The 20,100-nt window shown below is 35.3% G+C and overlaps 1 protein-coding gene across 2 annotated transcripts in view; it reads right to left on the bottom strand.

The window, feature by feature from the left end:
• Positions 1-20,100, bottom strand: part of SCAPER (S-phase cyclin A associated protein in the ER) — a 524,869-nt gene that overhangs the window by 335,687 nt on the left and 169,082 nt on the right. For both annotated transcript variants that reach the window (XM_082735980.1, XM_082735981.1), the window contains exons 16-17: positions 13,090-13,245; positions 5,980-6,122 (exon numbers count right to left, since the gene is read on the bottom strand). In XM_082735980.1, coding sequence (XP_082592106.1) covers positions 5,980-6,122; positions 13,090-13,245 — 299 coding nt within the window. The remainder of the gene's footprint in view (positions 1-5,979; positions 6,123-13,089; positions 13,246-20,100) is intronic.

Below are 20,100 nucleotides of genomic sequence, written 5' to 3'. Positions count from 1 at the left end.
CTCCAGAATAGATCACATACTGGGTCACAAATCAGGCCTCAACTGGTAAGAAGAGACTGACATCATACCATGAATATTTTCAGAACAATGCCATGAAACTTGGAAATCAAACACAAGAAAAAATTTGGAAGGAACACAAATACATGGAGGTTGAAGAACATCCTACTAAAGAAATTAAAAAAAAAATACATGGAAGCCAATGAAAATGAAACTATGACAATCCAAAAACCACTGGGATGCAGCAAAAGCCATCCTAGGAGAGAAGTATATAGAAACACAGGACTTCCTCAAGAAACAAGAAAGTCTCACATACATAATCTAACATTACACCTAAAGTAGCCAGAAAAAGAACAGCAAATAAAGCCTAAATCCAGCAGAAGAGAAATAATAAAGATCAGGGCAGAAACCAATGAAATCAAATTAAAGAAAAAAAAAAGACAGTGGAACAGATCAACAAAATTAGGAGCTGTTTCTGTGAAAGAATAAACAAGATTGATAAACCCTTCAGTAGATTTAGCAAAAAGAAGACAAAGGACCTAAATAAAATGATGAATGAAAGAGTAGAGGTCTTAACCAACACAAAAGAAATAGAAACAGTTATAAGAGAATATTATGAGCTCTCATATAGTAACAAATTAGGCAATCTAGACTAGTTATTGGATAAATTCCTAGAAACATATAAACTACCAGCACTGAAACAGGAAAAAATATAAAGTCTGAACAGACCCATAACCAACAAAGAACTTAAATCAATAATCAAAAATCTCCCAACAAATAAGAATCCAGGGCCAGAATTGGGTTTCTAGGTGGCTCAGTCAGTTAAGTGTCTGCCTTTGGTTCAGGTCATGATTCCTGGGTCCTGGGATAGAGCTCTGCATCAGGTTCCCTGCTCAGCAGAGAGTCTCCTTCTCCTTCTCCCTCTGTCTGCTGCTCCCCTTGCTTGTGCTCTGTCAAATAAGTAAAATCTTTAAAAACAAAACAATACAACAACAACAACAACAAAAAGAATCCAGGGCCAGGTGGCTTCCCAGGGAAGGACTACCAAACATTTAAAGAAGAATTAATAAATATTCTTCTGAAATTGTTCCCAAAAAACAGGAATGGAAAGAAAACTTCCAAACTCATTGTATGAAGCCAACATTACATTGATCCCAAAACCAGACAAAGACCAACAAAAAGGAGAATTACAGACCAATATTCCTGATGAAAAAGGACGCAAAAATTCTCACAAAGATCCTAGTCAATAGGATCCAACAGTACATTAGAAATATTATTCATCATGATCTGGTGGGATTTATTTCTGGGTAGCAGGGGGGATTCAACATCCCCAAATTAATCAACATGATAAACCACAATAATAAAAGGAGAAATAAGAACCACATAATCCTCCCAATAGATGCAGAAAAAGCACCTGACAAAATACAGCATCCATTCTTGAAAAAAACCCTCACAAAGTAGGGATAGAGAGAATATACCTCAACATCATAAAGGCCATATATGAAAGACCCACAGTTAATACCATCCTCAATGGAGAAAAACTGAGCGCTTTTTCCCTAAGGTCAGTAACATGAGAGGAATATCCATTCTCACCACTATTGCTCAACATACTGCTGGAAGTCCCAGCCTCAGCAATCAGACAACAAAAAGAAATAAAAGGCATCCAGATTGGCAAGGAAGAAGTCAAACTTTCACTCTCCCAGAGGACATGATAATCTATGTAGAAAACCTGAAAGAATAAAAAAACTGGTAGAACAGATACACAAATTTAGCAAAGTCAGAGAATATAAAATGAACACAGGGAAGTCTGTTACATTTCTATATACCAATAATGAAGTAGCAGAAAGAGAAATGAAGGAATCAAACCCATTTACAACTGCAACAAAAATTATAAGATACCTAGGAATTACCCCAGCCAAAGAGGTAAAAGATCTGCACTCTGATGAAAGAAATTGAGGAAGACAAGAAGAAATGGAAAAACATTTCATGCTCATGGCCTGGAACAAATATTATTTAAATGTCTATATTACCCAAAGCAATCTATGCATTCAGTGCATTCCCTATCAAAATAATACCAGCATTTTCACAGGGAATAAACAATCCTGATATTTGCAGGAAAACAGAAAAGCCCCTGAGAAGCCAAAGCAATCTTGAAAAAGAAAAGCAAAGCTGGGGGCACCACAATTCTGGACTTCAATTTCTATTACAAAGTTGTAGTAATCAAGGCAGTATGGTACTGGCACAAAAACTGACACATAGATCCATGGAACAAAACAGAAATCCCAGAAATGAACCCAAAAATGTATGGTCAATTAATCTTCAACAAAGCAGGAAAGAATATCCAAAAAAACCAAAAAGCAAAACACAATTCTGGGGCACCTGGTCATTAAGCACCTGACTTTGGCTCAGGTCATGATCCCAGGGTCCTGGGATCGAGCCCCACATTGTGCACCCTGCTCAGCAGGAATCCTGCTTCTCCCACTTCTGGTGCTTGTGTTCCCTCTCTTGCTGTGTCTCTCTCTGTCAAATAAATAAAATCTTAAAAAGAAGAAAGAAAGAGGGACGCCTAGGTGGCTCAGTTGGTTAGGCAGCTGCCTTCGGCTCAGGTCATGATCCCAGCGTCCTGGGATCGAGTCCCGCATCGGGCTCCTTGCTCAGCAGGGAGCCTGCTTCTCCCTCTGCCTCTGCCTGCCATTCTGTCTGCCTGTGCTTCCTCTCTCCCCCTCTCTCTCTGATAAATAAATAAAATCTTAAAAAAAAAAAAAAAAGAAGAAGGGACGCCTGGGTGGCTCAGTTGGTTAAGCAGCTGCCTTCGGCTCAGGTCATGATCCCAGCGTCCTGGGATCGAGTCCCACATTGGGCTCCTTGCTCCGCAGGGAGCCTGCTTCTCCCTCTGACTCTGCCTTCCACTCTGTCTGCCTGTGCTCGCTCTCGCTCGCTCTCTCTCTGACAAATAAATAAATAAAATCTTTAAAAAAAAAAAAAAGAAGAAGAAAAAAGAAAGAAAGAAAAAACCAATTTCTCCAAAAAAGGATATTGGGAAAACTGGACAGCAACATGCAAAAGAATGAAACTGGACCACTGTGTTACACCATATATGAACACAAATTCAAAGTGGCTTAAAGACCTATAAGTGAGACCTGAAACCATCAAAATCCTAGAGGACAGCACAGGCAGTAATCTCTCTGACATCGGCCACAGCAACTTACCAGATATGTCTCCTGAGGCAAAGGAAACAAAAGCAAAAACTATTGGGACTTCATCAAAATAAAAAGCTTCTGCAAGGTGAAGTAAACAATCAAGAAAACTAAAAAGCAACCGGCAGAATAAGAGAAGATATTTGCAAAGGACATATCTGATAAAGGGTTAGTATCCAGTATCCATGAAGAACTTAAAAATTCAACACACAAAAACCAAATAATCCAGTTAAAAATGGTATATCTGTGACATGACATGAATAGACATTTTTCCAAAGAAGACATCCAGATGGCCAACAGATGTGAAGAGAAGATGCTCAACATCACTCATCATCAGGGAAAATAGAAATCAAAACTACAATGAGGTATTACTTCACACCTGTCAGAATGGCTAAAATGAACAACACAGGAAACAATAAGTGTTGGCGAGAATATGGAAAAGTGAAACCCTCTTAAATTGTTGGTGTGAATGCAAACTGGTGCAGCCACTATAGAAGACAGTATGGAGGTTCCTCCAAAAGTTAAAAATAGAACTACACTACAATCTAGCAATTGCACTAACAGGTATTTACCCAAAGGAAACAAAAATACTAATTTGAAGGGATACATGCACCCTGATGGTTACAGCATCATCAATAATAGTGAGTCATCAATCATCAATCAATCATCAATCATCATCAATAATAGTGAAAATATGGAAAGAGCACAGATGTTGAACAATGGATGAATGAATAAAGAAGATGTGGTGTATATATATACAATGGATTATTCAACCATAAAAAAAGAATGAAATCTTGTCATTTGCAACCAAGTGGATGGAGCTAGAAAGTATTGTGCTAAGTGAAATAAATCAGCCAAAGACAAATACCATATGATTTCACTTGCATGTGGAATTAAGAAACAAAACAAACAAACATGGGGGAAAAGAGAAGAAAATCAAGAAACAGACTCTTAAATACACAGAACAAACTGATGGTTATAGGAGGGGAGACGGGTGGGGCAAATGGATTCAATAGATGATGGGGATTAAGAAGGGCAGTTGTGATGAGCACCTGGTGTAGTTTATAAGTGTTGAATCAGTAAATTCTATACCTGAAAGTAAAAAAAGACCAAAAAACCCAAAAATCACAAAATTTTTACAATTTCCTTTTTTTTAATATAGAATTGAGCAAGCTGAATCTAATAGTGGAAATGCAAAAGGGCCAAGACAGTCCTAATAATAAAAAATAAAGTAAGGGATACTAATAGATACCAAGAATTATGGTAAAGCTTTGAGACTTAAGGAGATAGAAAAAGTAACCACTGGGCCAGAAGATAGAGCCTACAAAAGAATCATGCATACATGGAAGCTTCATTTATATTAGAAATTTTATATATTAGTAGGGAAAAAATTGATGCCTAAATTAGAATGGGGTATCCACATGGAGAAAAAAAATGAAATTGGATTCCTACCTCAACCCATACAATTAAATAAATTCTAAGTAGATAATGACTTTACTATTTAAAAAAACACCAAAACAAAACATTTTGGGTTTTTTTTTCATCTCCATCCTTCCTTTATTTAGTCGCATATAATACATCATAAGTTTTTGATGTAGTGTTCCACGATTCATTAGTTGCATGTAACACCCAGTGCTGAACACAACGTGTCCTCTTTAACTACAACATTTTGAAGAATATCTAATGAGTCCAGAGAGGAAGGGATTTCATAAACAAGATTTAAAAAGCACAAATCACAAAGTTTGTTCAGTTTTACTGCATTGCAATCAAGAATTATATTAATCAGGTGGGGGAGTGATTAAGTAGGTGAGGAGCACCAAGTGTTGTAGGGAAGTGCTGAGTCACTAGATTATACACCTGAAACAAATATTACATTGTATATTAACTAACTGGAGTTTAAACAAAAAATAAGAAAAGGAATTATATTAATTAAAAGCCATCATAAAGAGTAAAAAGACAACCAATAAACCATAAAAATATTTGCAACAAATATATCTGACAAAGAATTGGTATCTAGTAAAGATAATTCCCAAGTATCAAGAAGAAAATATTCCAATAGAGAAAGGAACAAAAAATTTAAATAGGCACTTTACATAAAAAAAAACCCAAAAAAACTTGTGTAGTTGGTAAGTATGAGCAAAGTTGCTCAGCCTTATTAATCTTGGCCAACTAGAAAAGCATATTAAAACAACAAAGAGCTATCTTTTACATACACTAAATTTGCCACAATTAAGAGGTCAGAAAATATATTATTAGGTGTAGAGCAACCAAAATGAATTGGACGTAGCCAATTAAATGTCTTTTCCTGGATCTTTGAATCTTAAGTGATTTCAAAATGTAGGGATGGCTGAAAGTCATTTATCATAATGAAAGTGGCAATATGCTGACAGGACTGCTTCCATCAAAAGACCACCACTGTGCTCTTGTGACCTAGCCTTTGACACCTGACCATTTCCAAGCTTGTTCCTCTAACTTCCTATCACTTTTACTCCCAATATTTTCCAAAAACTCTCTTGCTTAAGCTAGCCCATATCAAATTCTGTTTTCTGCCATCAAAAAGTCTTGAATTATCAAGTCTCTCACTCAGTAGGAAGATTCAAAAGGTTTCTATTTAAAGTACAATCACATAATTCCTGGAAATTGAAATTCAGTACATTTCAGTATTTGTGACTATTTCTTTAAAAATCTACATGACGAGAAATGGCTTTACTTTTAGACATGATTTGAATATCCACTCATGACATCAAGTTCATCAGGATCAAAATCATAATAGTAAATGAGGTACCTAGCTCTTTCTCGGGCAGCATCCTCACGGGCTTTTTCTTTTTCTTGCCTCTGCTGTTCAATTCGGGCTTCTTGTTCTTTCCTTCTCATCAACAATTCTTCTACACGGGCCTGCCGTTCTGCCTCTAGAGCTCTCTTGCGTTCCTACAATCAGAAAGAAAAATTTTAAAATATTAGAATTAAGTGTAAAGTGAAAATAATTAAAGGTGGCACCATTTTGACATAAATTTATATATCAAGCCAAGTAGATCCTTGGCTTGCTAGTAGGTATGCTTCTCAGAATTAAAAAGAAATAATAAGTACCAGTGATACGTGGTTTTCATATGTCATTTACCAGTGTTATACATAATTATAAGAATAAATGCTCCTTGAAGCAGACACTATGTTATTCATATTCTGTGAGAACCTAACATGCATTTTGTGGCTAATCACTTCTAAACCCTCATATTTACAGAAGATTTCAGAAATGCCAGAACATGATGAAAAAGTATAGTTAACAAATTTCTGAACTAAGCACTCATAAAGGAGTTAAGGGGTGTGGGGGGGGGGCTTGTGGCAAGGATAAAGAGCTATCATAATACAGCACAGTGGGTAAGAGAGTGGGCACTGGGTCAGATTCCCTGATTTTGTTTCATGACCCTATTATTTACTGGCTCAGGAACACTGGTCTCAGTATATTATAAATGTGCCTTCGTTTTCTGGAAGACAAATAACAACACTACTAATGTCTTCAGATATTCTGAAGAACAGATGAGATAATGCATAAAAAATACTTACAAGAGGGCCTGGCATAGAAAATTTTCAGTAATTATTGATCATCATCAAGGCAGAAGATAATCAAAATACTATGCCCTATGTATATTTTTGCCTACTAGGAGTACACTGCTGACTATCACCATATTACTAGCTGTACTGATATATTTTATTTTTATGTGCATATAGTTTTATTTTTCTATTTGGCATTTTATATACACTTGTAATATGAGGATACTTTTTGTTATATAATTAAGAAAAAATTTCTACCATGTATTTAGAAGTTTCGTTTCCATCATGGCTTCTAATATTTTTGTTCGGTTTTGTTAAAATCACATGTTGACATTTTTATCTCCAATGTCTTTCAACATTCTTTTAAATATATTAACCTCCATATTTACTAATACAGCATTATGGGTAAATTTCAAGACTATCTTGAAATTATTATTCTTTCTTCATGGAAAGTGTATATATTATTACATCTTCATTTTCTCTTAATAATATTATTTTTCATTTCTATTATCTTTTTTTATTTGTATTTTAATCACCTGGTGCTCCACACAAGCACACTCCTTAATCCCGACCACCTATATTTCACCCATCCCCCACCTGCCTCCCCTCTGGTATCCATCAGTTTGTTATCTATTGTTAAGTCTGTTTCTTGGTTTGTCTCTCTTCCTTTCCTCCGCGCCTTTGTTTCTTAAATTCCGCATAACTGAAATCATATCGTGTCTTTCTCTGACTTATTTCATTTAGCATTTGTCTAGCTCTAATCATGTCATTGTATACAGCAAGATTTCATTCTTTGTTATGGCTGAATATTCCATTTTAGGTATATATACCACATCTTTTTCCACTCATCAGTCGATGGACACTTGGGCTGCTTCCATATCTTTGCTAGTGTAAAAAATGGTGCTATACACAGGGATTTTTTTTTTTTTTTTAGATAGAGCATGAAAGTGAGTGGAGAAAGAGGGAGAAAGGGAGAGAGAACCTTAAGTAGGCTCCACACTAGGGCTCGATCTCATGATCCTGAGATCATGATATCAAGAGTCAGATGCTTAACAGACTAAGCCACCGAGGTGCCCCCATTTTTAATTTTTGGAGGCATCTCCATACTATTTTCCAGAATGGCTGCACCAGTCTGCATTGCCACCAACAGTGCACGAAGATTCCTTTTTCTCCACATTCTCACCAACATCTGTTGTTTCTTGTGTTGTTAATTTTAGCCATTCTGACAGGTGTGAAGTGATATCTTACTGTAGTTTTGATCAATATTTCCCTGGCACTGAGTAATGATGAACATATTTTCAAGTTCTGCTGAAATACTAATTATTTGTTTTGTGGGTATTGAGCTTCATAAGATATAAGATGCATATATAGGATTTTAACCCTTCGTGGATATGGTATTTGCAAGTATCTTCTCCCATTCCATAGGTTGTCAATACAGACTTTTTTTTAACAACAAAGAAATCTGAATTTAAGAGAAAACTCTTTTGTTTATATTTTCTTCATTGGAGATAATTTTCTATGCCAAATTTAATTGTTTTTAGTCTTAAAGAGTTTTTGAGATCTTAGAGAGCAACACAAGTTTCCACATATTATGCTTACCTAATACTGTAAAATAACTATAACCAGTTTGTGTATAGTATACCCGACATAAAGAATATATTTAAAAACCTAACTGCATGCCTCCAGCAGTCCGTAATCTGCCACACACGCCTTCCTGAAATCAGTGCATTCTCTCTAATTCCCAGTCCCTTCCTGTCCTGGACCCACCTATCCACCAAAAAAAAACAACCAAAAAAAAAAAAAAAAAAAACCCAAAAACAAAAATAAGTAGGGACTTTCTGGCTTACGAGTTTAAAAAGATTTTCTTCCACTGGGGTAGATAGGGTTTGTTGTAGGTATGAAGTTACTGTTGTCAGTGTAATTACGTATTAGAAGTATTCATGTCTTGGGGCGCCTCGGTGGCTCAGTGGGTTAAGCCGCTGCCTTCGGCTCAGGTCATGATCTCAGGGTCCTGGGATCGAGTCCTGCGTCGGGCTCTCTGCTCAGCGGGGAGCCTGCTTCATCCTCCTCTCTCTCTCTCTCTCTCTGCCTGCCTCTCTGCCTACTTGTGATCTCTCTTTGTCAAATAAACAAATTAAAAAAAAAAAAAAGAAGTATTCATGTCTTCTCAGTGTTCTCTAAACAGGAACAGCTTTATTATTTTTTTTTCTATGCTAAACACTTAGCTAAGTTCATACTTATATAAGCAGTTTTGACATCACAAGAAACTGGGGCTCTCTAAGGCAAAATGACTTGCACAAGGCTATATAAGTAATAGTTAGAAGAACCTAGATCAGTGTGGTCAGGGAGAGATTGTGTGAGCTACCTGGGGTATGGGGATGAATACAATCAAAACATAGGAAATAACAGGTGTCAGCGAGGATGTGGAGAAAAAGGAAACCTCCCTCTTGCACTGTTGGTGGGAATGCAAACTGGTACAGCAATTCTGGAAAACAGTATGAAGATTCCTAAAAAGTTAAAAATAGAATTACTCTCATGGGGCACCTGGGTGGCTCAGGCAGTTAAGCTTCTGCCTTCAGCTCAAGTCATGATCTCAGGGTTCTGGGATCGAGCCCCGCAGCGGGCTCTCTGCTCAGCCAGGAGCCTGCTTCCCCCTCTCCTTGCCTCTCTGACTACTTGTGATCTCTGTCTGTCAAATAAATAAATAAAAACTTAAAAAAAAATAGAATTGCCCTCTGATCCAGCAATGTCTCTATTGGGTATTTACGCCCAAAACAGAAAAACACTATTTCAAATGAATACAAGCACCCCTATTTTATAGCAGCATTCTTTACAATAGCCAAGATATGGAAGCAGCCCAAGTGTCCATTGACTGATGAGTGGATAAAGAAGATGTGGTACACACACACACACACACACACACACACAGGCGTGCATGCGCACACACACACACACAGGCGTGCATGCGCACACACACACACACACACATCCCAGAATATTATTTTGTCATGAAAAGAATAAAACTCTGCCATTTACAACGACATGGACAGAGCTAGAAAGTATATGCTAAGTGAAGTAAGTCAGAGAAAGACAAATATCATATGATTTCACTCATATGTGGGATTTAAGAAACAAATGTGCAAAGGAAAAAGAAAGAGACAAACCAAGAAACAGACTGGTAACTACAGAGAACCAACTGATAGTTACCAGGGGGGAGGGTGGGGTACCAGTGGGGGGGATGGGTGAAATAGGTGGTGGGGATTAAGAAGGGCACTTATGAACTTGAGATGAGCACTGGGTGATGTATGAAATTGTTGAATCACTATACTGTACAACTGAAACTAATATAACACTGTATGTTAACTGAAATTGAAAGAAAAGCTTAAAAAATCTGTATTATGTCTGAAAACATGTTTCACAATGAAATCCAAAAGGCTTAGGCATTAAATATAAAAAACTAAACCAGAACTTTTCACTTCATATTTTGTAAAACTAAAAGCTTTAAAAATATACTTTCAAAAATTATAAAATGGTCTTATAAATAATATGTGTATATATATATATACTTTATGTGTATGTGCAATGTAGCCAAGTTGACTCTATATAACATCAACTTGCTGATTTTATTCATGTATATAAGATATACTCCAACAACGTATAAGAAGAAATAACTTCAAACTGTATTCAGTCTTTCAATTTTTGTTTTTAATTAATGGAAAAAGATAATTGGTAACTATAGTTAATGAATAAAATCGGTAAATTCAGCTACTATTTTCCTTTCTAAAATTTAAGTTTTTTAAATAAAAGAAACCTGGTACCCCACATAAGCATTTCATACAGGACAGGAGTTCCATAACTATTTGTTAAATGAAGCGTAACTTTATAAAATAATATGCATTATAAATCTAATCACATACAAATAATGAATTAGACAGATGTCTAATTCTTAGCCTTCTGAAACCTCTGAAACATTCATACACTTTGCTTTATAGTGAGGGATTTGTTTATGGCAGCCTAAGAATGGATAATACAAATCCCTACCATTTTAGGCCTATAATTCAAATGATTAGGGCAAAAGGAATAGCAGAATATCTAAAGAAATTGGACTTCAAACTAACCAATTTACATAAGAAAAATGACAAATTGAGAATATATGATGACAGCATTTACTTAGTATTTTACCTACAAAAAGAAGGATCACAATTGCCTGTAACCATTTATGGGAATGCTAAAATGTTAAAGTAGGGAAAGTAAAGCAGACAGAGGACCTTAGTATTATTTTATCTAGAGAATATGTGGCATTAGTGCCTTGCACATCTAGTAATGACTACACATTTAAAAAATTTTAGTTATATATATATTCTATATATTATCAGTGGACTTTTCCAACATCAAAAATGTCAAGTCCTTTTGGGTAGGGTATGTGCTGTGAAGTGTGTAAATCTGGCAATTCACAGACCTGTACCCCTGGGGATAAAAACACATTATGTTTATAAAAAAATTTTTTTTAAATGTCAAGTCCTTTTTCCTAGACTGTGCAAAAGACGTCTTCTCCTCCTCTTCCCAAGGAAATGTGCCTTGTCTGTGAAGACAATCCTAACAGTGTGGAGGTGGCCCTTGCAGCTGGCATGCAGGTGGCCAAGGTTCCATATGGAAATGTGCACCAACAATTGACATCAAAGGCCACTCTGGTACTGGATTCCCTGCTGGACTACCAGCCCAAGTTTTCGGTTTGCCGCCCTACAAGTGAACAGCCCGCCACACTTCTCTGGGAGTCCTGGCCACTGCACCCACTCTGATGACCCATGCTACCCAGAAAAATTGCCATGTAAGTAGTACTTCCAGCCGATGAGGTTGGCCTTCTCATCCCATGTGGGCTTGGCCTACTCTGGCTACTGATGACAAATCACGACACAGGTAAGAAACAGCAAAGCAGAAACAGTCCAGAACAGAGATCAAAATACTCATTTGCATAATCATAAACAATATGTGAATGATCATACAATGCCATTATATTTGAATAATCATGCAAGAGTCATATACAGCAAATATATATACATACATAAACACGGCTGTATATGAGTACTTGTACATGTACACATATATATGTGTGTATTTGTACATGCACATATATATGCAAAATATATCCTTTTCCAAGACAAAGTGAAATTAAATTTGTGTTCTTTTCTTTTTTAGTTTTTCTAAACCCTGGCTGTAAAAGGTAAAATGTGTGTAGGTGTGGGTGTGTGTTTGTGTGTATGCTTATATATATGTATATGCTTACATGTGTATGAATATATATGTCATAATCATATATTTCCTATACTACTTCACTTGCTTAAGTGTTGGTCTTAATGTGCCATAGCAACTGAGAGAAAAGATGGTAACTGTATTTGGCTTGCAATCTGAGTAGAAAAGCCAAGTCATGGATATACCCCTGAGAAATCATGGATATACCCCTGAGAAATCATCTTCTTTCTAAGCAAAATTCAGTATTTCTGTGGCCTCAAAATCTCTCTGTGGACCTCTACTCAAAAGCAAATTTGGAGTCATACCATATTTTCAGTGTGAAGAAAATGTAGCTTGAAATCTTACATCTAGGTGAATGTCCACATTTGAGGATGTTTTCTACCTCAAAAAAAAAAAAAATCCTCCTCCTCTAAAAACATTTATTTTCCTAATACAGTCTTTGACACAAATATAATTTGAATTCAGAATGCACACTTGCCATAAAGTCTTAGGGGCAAGACTATCTACTGCCATAAAGTCTTATGCTCAAAATCTAAAACAGTTTATAAATATCAGTACAATTTATGTGTTAACCTTTCTTCCTATCCTGAAATGGTAGCTAAATTAGGGTTTAACCACAGAGGACAAAAGCTAAGCAACTAAAAGTATATGATGATACTGCCCAATAAAGGACAGGCATTCCTTGTCATGAGCATAAAGATTGCCCAGTTCTGTAAGGCTACATCTACTGATTCAAACACAATCCTTTTGTGTGGAATTGAAGGAGCATATTCTTATGAAACCCAATTAGCAAAAAATAAATAATCTGTCCAAAGCAATTTAGTCTTTCACCTGGTTGAGACTAGAGATTCAACTAGATTCAGACTCTAGTCTCAATCTAGTTTGACTGCTCTGTATTGATAAAAACACTGATTATCTTATCTGAAGGAATATACATTGTCTTTTGGCAATCAGACTTCATGTTTCCAGAATGCTATAGCAAACCATGCACTCTTGGGTCAAGACTAGGTTTTAATCCTTTTTGGATCCTCAGCACATAGCTCAGAGCCTAGGATATGGCAGGTGTTCAGTAACTGCTTGTGAAATAAAATTCTACCTGAACAGCTTCATCACGTGCTTGTTTTTCCTCCTGTCTTCGCTGACGTTCTTCCTGTAACTCATTAAGCCTCTGTTCATATTCCTTCAATTTTGATAAGACATCATGGCGCTTATTCTGGGCTTCAAGGGTATTTATGAAGGCAATTTCATTTACCTTTGATAAAAACAAAGAAAGTGAGTATTAAATCAAGTTAATTCTAAGACACAACACCACAAAAATAAAAAACCTAACAGCAGTCTTTGATAGTAATATAAACTACTAATAAGGCATAAAACAAAACAGCTTTTTTCTTTTAATATTTGCCTCAAAAATGGATAGTAATCCAGTGTATGTAAGAAACCCAAAGGCATAAGAATTGATTTAGAATAAATATTTTAGTGGCAGGTCTTAAGCTAAGAAACAAATCAAGATTCTTTAAAACACATAAATTTCTACTTAATTAATTACAATTTGCAATTACATAAATTATATTAAGATTTAAATAGGTACATACATGTTATTCTAATGAACTTGGGAAAACAAACTTAAAATAAGCAATAAATCATTTTTCTTCAACATACAGCAAATAAGTGACAATTTGTCAGGTAGTAAAATATCTATGACATCCTCAACTTCACATATGTTGATACTTACTAGCCAAGTTTTGCTAGAAAGCATAGTTTTTATGAGTAAAGTTTAGCAAAAGATAAAGCTGGAAAAAGTTATTTGGGATCAAATTTCTCATTTTTGAAAGCCAGAGTGAAGGCATACTATAGTGAAATGGTAGACTGACTCTGACAGAAGTACAGACTCCAGGAATCCATGCTGGTGGAATAAAACCTATCATGAGGCATGTTAAAAATCTCAGACAAAACAGTTTGAATATGTCTAAAAACGATTTCCCAATCCCTTTGCCACGTGGCCACTTTTTAAAGTAGGATAATAACATAACCATCTTTCAAACTGTACTTAAAGTATAAGACAAACAGCTGTACTCAAGGAAAAGGAATCATACTACATCAGGGCTCACATGTTAAGCATAATCAAGATCAAAGAAATAGGAATGGGACTTAATGCTAGAGACAAAATAAATAAGTAAACTAAAGTTAGAGGGAAGAGTGTGCAAAAGTTGGGTAAAAATTTCAAACCCAAAAGACTCCACTCCAAAACTGCTAGAACTTATACAGGAATTCAGTAAAGTGTCAGGAAATAAAATCAATGCACAGAAATCAGTTGCATTTCTCTACACCAACAGCAAGACAAAAGAAAGAGATATTAAGGAGTCAATCCCATTTACAATTGCATCCAAAACCATAAGATACCTAGGAATAAACCTAACCAAAGAGACACAGAATCTATACTCAGAAAACTATAAAGTACTCATGAAAGAAATTGAGGAAGACACAAAGAAATGGAAAAATGTTCCATGCTCCTGGATTGGAAGAATAAATATTGTGAAAATGTCTATGCTACCTAAAGCAATCTACACATTTAATGCAATTCCTATCAAAGTACCATCCATCTTTTTCAAAGAAATGGAACAAATAATGCTAAAATTTATATAGAACCAAAAAAAAAAAAAAAAAAAGAACCAAAAAAAAAAAAAAATTATATAGAACCAGAAAAGACCTTGAATAGCCAAAGAGATATTGAAAAAGAAAGCCAACGTTGGTAGCATCACAATTCCAGACTTCAAGCTCTATTACAAAGCTGTCATCATCAAGACAGCATGGTACTGGCACAAAAACAGACACATAGATCAATGGAACAGAATAGAGAGCCCAGAAATAGACCCTCAACTCTATGGTCAACTAATCTTCGACAAAGCAGGAAAGAATGTCCAATGGCAAAAAAACAGCCTCTTCAATAAATGGTGCTGGGAAAATTGGACAGCCACATGCAGAAAAATGAAATTGGACCATTTCCTTACACCACACACAAAAATAGACTCAAAATGGATGAAGGACCTCAATGTACGAAAGGAATCCATCAAAATCCTTGAGGAGAACACGGGCAGCAACCTCTTCGACCTCTGCCGCAGCAACATCTTCCTAGGAACAACGCAAAAGGCAAGGGAAGCAAGGGAAAAAATGAACTATTGGGATTTCATCAAGATCAAAAGCTTTTGCACAGCAAAGGAAACAGTTAACAAAATCAAAAGACAACTGACAGAATGGGAGAAGATATTTGCAAACGACATATCAGATAAAGGACTAGTGTCCAGAATCTATAAAGAACTTAGCAAACTCAACACCCAAAGAACAAATAATCCAATCAAGAAATGGGCAGAGGACATGAACAGACATTTCTGCAAAGAAGACATCCAGATGGCCAACAGACACATGAAAAAGTGCTCCATATCACTCGGCATCAGGGAAATACAAATCAAAACCACAATGAGATATCACCTCACACCAGTCAGAATGGCTAAAATCAACAAGTCAGGAAATGACAGATGCTGGCGAGGATGCGGAGAAAGGGGAACCCTCCTACACTGTTGGTGAGAATGCAAGCTGGTGCAGCCACTCTGGAAAACAGCATGGAGGTTTCTCAAAATGTTGAAAATAAAACTGCCCTATGACCCAGCAATTGCACTATTGGGTATTTACCCTAAAGATACAAACGTAGTGATCCAAAGGGGCACATGCACCCGAATGTTTATAGCAGCAATGTCCACAATAGCCAAACTATGGAAAGAACCTAGATGTCCATCCACAGATGAATGGATCAAGAAGATGTGGTATATATACACAATGGAATACTAGGCAGCCATCAAAAGAAATGAAATCTTGCCATTTGCAACAACATGGATGGAACTAGAGTGTATCATGCTTAGCGAAATAAGTCAAGCAGAGAAAGACAACTATCATATGATCTCCCTGATATGAGGAAGTGGTGATGCAACATGGAGGCTTAAGAGGTTAGAAGAAGAATAAATGCAACAAGATGGAATTGGGAGGGAGACAAACCATAAGTGACTCTTAATCTCACAAAACAAACTGAGGGTTGCTGGGGGGAGGGGGTTTGGGAGAAGGGGGTGGGATTATGGACATTGGGGAGGGTATGTGATTTGGTGAGTGCTGTGAAGTGTGTAAACCTGGTGATTCACAGACCTGTACCCCTGGGGATAAAAATATATGTTTATAAAAAATAAAAAATTAAAAAAAAAAAATTTCAAACTGTGATGTTGGTCAAAGGGTACAAAGTTTCAATCATGCAAGATGAGTAAGTTTTAGAGATGTACAGCATGGTGATGACATTTAAAAAATACTTGAAATTAGCTAAGAAGATAGATCTTCAATTTTCTCAGCATATATGCAAACACATAAATGGTAATTAAGTAGAGGTGACAGATACATTACTTTAGCTAGGCTGTGATCATTCCACAATGTATATGTATACTAAACATCATGCTGTAAACCTTAATATATATAATTTCAATATGTCAATGATGTCTCAATAAAGCTATAAATAAGTAAACAAAACAGAAGTTAACAGAAAAATTAAAAACCCAGTCTAGAAGAAAACATAACCCAAGGAAAACCAGAAAACTCCCTCGGCAAACTATTTAATATAAAAGGAGTTAAAAAAAAAACCCTGAATTTAACAACTGGTAAGAGAACAAAACAATAAAAGATTAGAAAGCTAAGGAAACAAAGTTAGGACAAAATTAACTCTATCACTGAATTAGAAAAAGCATGGAGCAAATTAAAATGACAAAAAATGATATCACTAAATAGAGGCAAGTCTTAATGTTAACATTAACATTATGTAATGCTAACATAGCATTAACAATGTTAATGCAGAACTTAAAATGAAAATTTATGTATAAGTAATAAGCTCTGAATATAATGAACAGGCCAAGATCGCCAAATATGAGGATGAATAATATCTATAGTTAAGAAAGACAAGGGGCACCTGGGTGGTTCAGTCAGTTAAGCACTTGACTCTTGGTTTAGAGCTCAGGTCATGATCTCAGGGTCCTGGGATTAAGCCCTGCCTCCAGTTCCAGGTTCTGCACACAACATGGAGCCTGCTTATCCCTCTCCACAGCCCCCTGCTCTTCCCTCCACTCAGGTGCACTCTCTCATAAAAAAGTAAGTAAAATCTTTGAAAACAAAAAAGACAAAAGAAAATATTCCAACATATAATATGGAAAACTTTCTATGGGGGGAAAAAAGAAACAAACTGAAAATTGAAAGAGCACATGTTATTTCATGAAAAAATGTTCAATACCAAGAATATCCTTATTAAATCTTATTAAATTATAAAATGCTAAGGAAGAAGAAGAAATTTAAGCTTCCAACCAGTAAATGCAAATCACCTACAAGAAGGAGAGGAGGAAAACTCAGTATAGCCTCAGGTTCTCCCCAGAAGTAGTTAATGCTAGAAGAAAATAGTCTACAAAATTTTGAAGGAAAAACATTATGAACCATGAACTTGATCTCTAGCAAAAATGTATTCAGAAGAAATCCCTCAGCCTTAGATATGGAAGAACTCAAGGAATAGAGAATATATAAGTTCTTCCTGAAAAAAATCACTTGTTAATAAAATCCACCCAACCAGAGACAAGTCAAAACGAACAATTCATAAATGGAGAATGAGTGAAGCTGTAAGTCCATTTATATACAGAAGGAAAACTACATTAAGGAATTTATAATTTCAGAAGTATAAACGTTATCTATCTTAACAATGTAAAAACAATAAAACTATGAAAAATTATTGGGAGGAGATTAGGACAAAAGAAAGAAATGGTAGTGCTAGTTTCCTCAAAACTTTATACAATGAAATAGAGTGTAGTAAATATAAGCATTCCAAACTCTGAATTTTTCATAATTTTCATAATCTTAAAAGAAATTATTAAAAACAATGCCTTTTGTGAGAAAGAAACATTTATTATAAATCAAAAATTGCCTCAATTTTACTGCCATTTTATTTCCATCTAAAATGGAAATAAAATCAAGTTTAATACTTCTTATTCATAAGTACCATTTATAGTATAATTCTATTTTTTTAAAGTTACATATTCATGCCATGTGAACATTATTCTAGAGAGATGTCTGGACATCTCTCTATTTGCCATTATTTGCCATTAGTATTTCTTTGGTGGCTAGTTCTGAGGTGGAATTTTGAGTTGCTCTTGCTATATTGCTTCAGTTCTTTAAAATGAAATCAAACTATTTCTATAATAATTATGGCTACTACTCTTAATATAAAATAATATTAAAGAAAGCTAAAGAAATGCATTTATACTAAGACTTGAAGATAAACGAAAGTCTCTGAAAGTTTTTGAGCTAAGAAGTAATACAATAATATCTTGCAGAAAGATTAATTTAAAGGGAAAAGGTAAAAAAAGGCAAGCATACCAACTACAAATATTTAGGAGGGAGATTAAAAAAAAAAAAAAACCTGGTGGCAGTTATCATAAAAACACATGAGAGACTAAAGAACTGTAAAATTTGCAGCTCAGTATATACATGGGAAATGGAGGAAGAAGTCGAAAAGATCAGCTTATCTTTTTGCTATATATAAAAGAATTACTCAAAACAACAACAACAATGAATCAAAGTAAATGATCAGAACTTTGCCAAGTCTAAGTTAATGGGAAATTAGTGATACCATTATCTGAAATACATATTTCAGGAGAAGCAGATAGTGCAGAAGACAGAAGCTGTGAGCTGATGAGTTCCACTGAATAAAATCATCAAGAAATAGATAACTGAATCCAAACATCAGTTGTGGCCACAAAACAAGTCTCAACAAATTCCAGAAGACTGAAGTTATGCCATGCATCTTTTCCAACCACAACACCATGAAATTAGAAATCAAACACGAGAAAAAATTCTGGAAAGAACAAAAATATGGAGATTAAATAACATGCTACTAAACAATGAATGAATAACATGCTACTAAACCAAGAAATCAAAGAGAAAATTTAAAAATACCTGGAGATAAGTGAAACATAACAGTCCAAAATCTTTGTGATGCAGCAAATGCTCTTCTAAGAGGGAAGTTTACAACAATAGAGGCCTACCTCAAGTAGCAAGAAAAAGCTCAAATAAACAATCTAAACTTATACCGAAAAGAGCTAGAAAAAGAACAACAAACAAAATAAACAGAACAGTACAAGGAAAGAAACAATAAGGATTACAAACAGAAATAAATTAAATAGAAACTAAGAAAACCATAGAAGAGATCAGTGAAACCAGATTGTTTGAAAAGATCATCAAAATTGATAAACCTTTAGATAGACACATTAAAAAAATTTTTTTTTCAAACAAAATCAGAAACAAAAAATCAGACACAAAAGAAATACAAAGGATTTTAAGAATATGCCATGAAAAATTATATGCGAAAAAATGGACAACATAGAAAAAATGGATAAATTCCTAGAAACCTATAATCTACTAAAACAGAATCAGGAAGAAATATAAAATTTGAACAGACCGATCACCAGCAATGAAATTTAAACATTTAAAGAAGTGTTAATACCTATACTTCTCAAGCTATTAAAAAAAAAGAAGAAAAAGAAGAAGAGGAGGAAGAGGAGGAGGAGGAGTAAGAAAAGCTTCCAAATCCATTCTGTGAGGCCAATATTATCCTGATACCAAAACTGGATAAAGACACTACAAAAAAAAGAGACCTACAAGTCAGAATCTCAGATAAACACACAAGCAAAAATCCTCAACAAAATATCAGTGAATCCAACAATACACTAAAAAATCATTCTCCATGATCAAATGGGATTTATTCCTGGGATGCAAGGGTAATTCAATATGCACAAATCAATCAACTCGACACACCTCTCAACAAGAAAAAGGATGAAAATCATATGATCATTTCAACAGATGAAAGAAAGCGTCTGATAAAGTACAACATCCACTTATGGTAAAAACTCTAAACACAGTAGTAGGTTTATGGGGAATACACCTTAACATAATAAAGGTTATCTATGAAAAATCCACAGCTAACACCACACTCAATGGTGAAAAGCTGAGAGCTTTCCCCCTTAGATCAGGAACAAGACAA

Source organism: Mustela nivalis, assembly GCF_964662115.1.
Source record: "Mustela nivalis genome assembly, chromosome: 6".
NCBI lineage: Eukaryota > Metazoa > Chordata > Mammalia > Carnivora > Mustelidae > Mustela > Mustela nivalis.
This window is presented reverse-complemented; position numbering and strand designations above follow the sequence as displayed.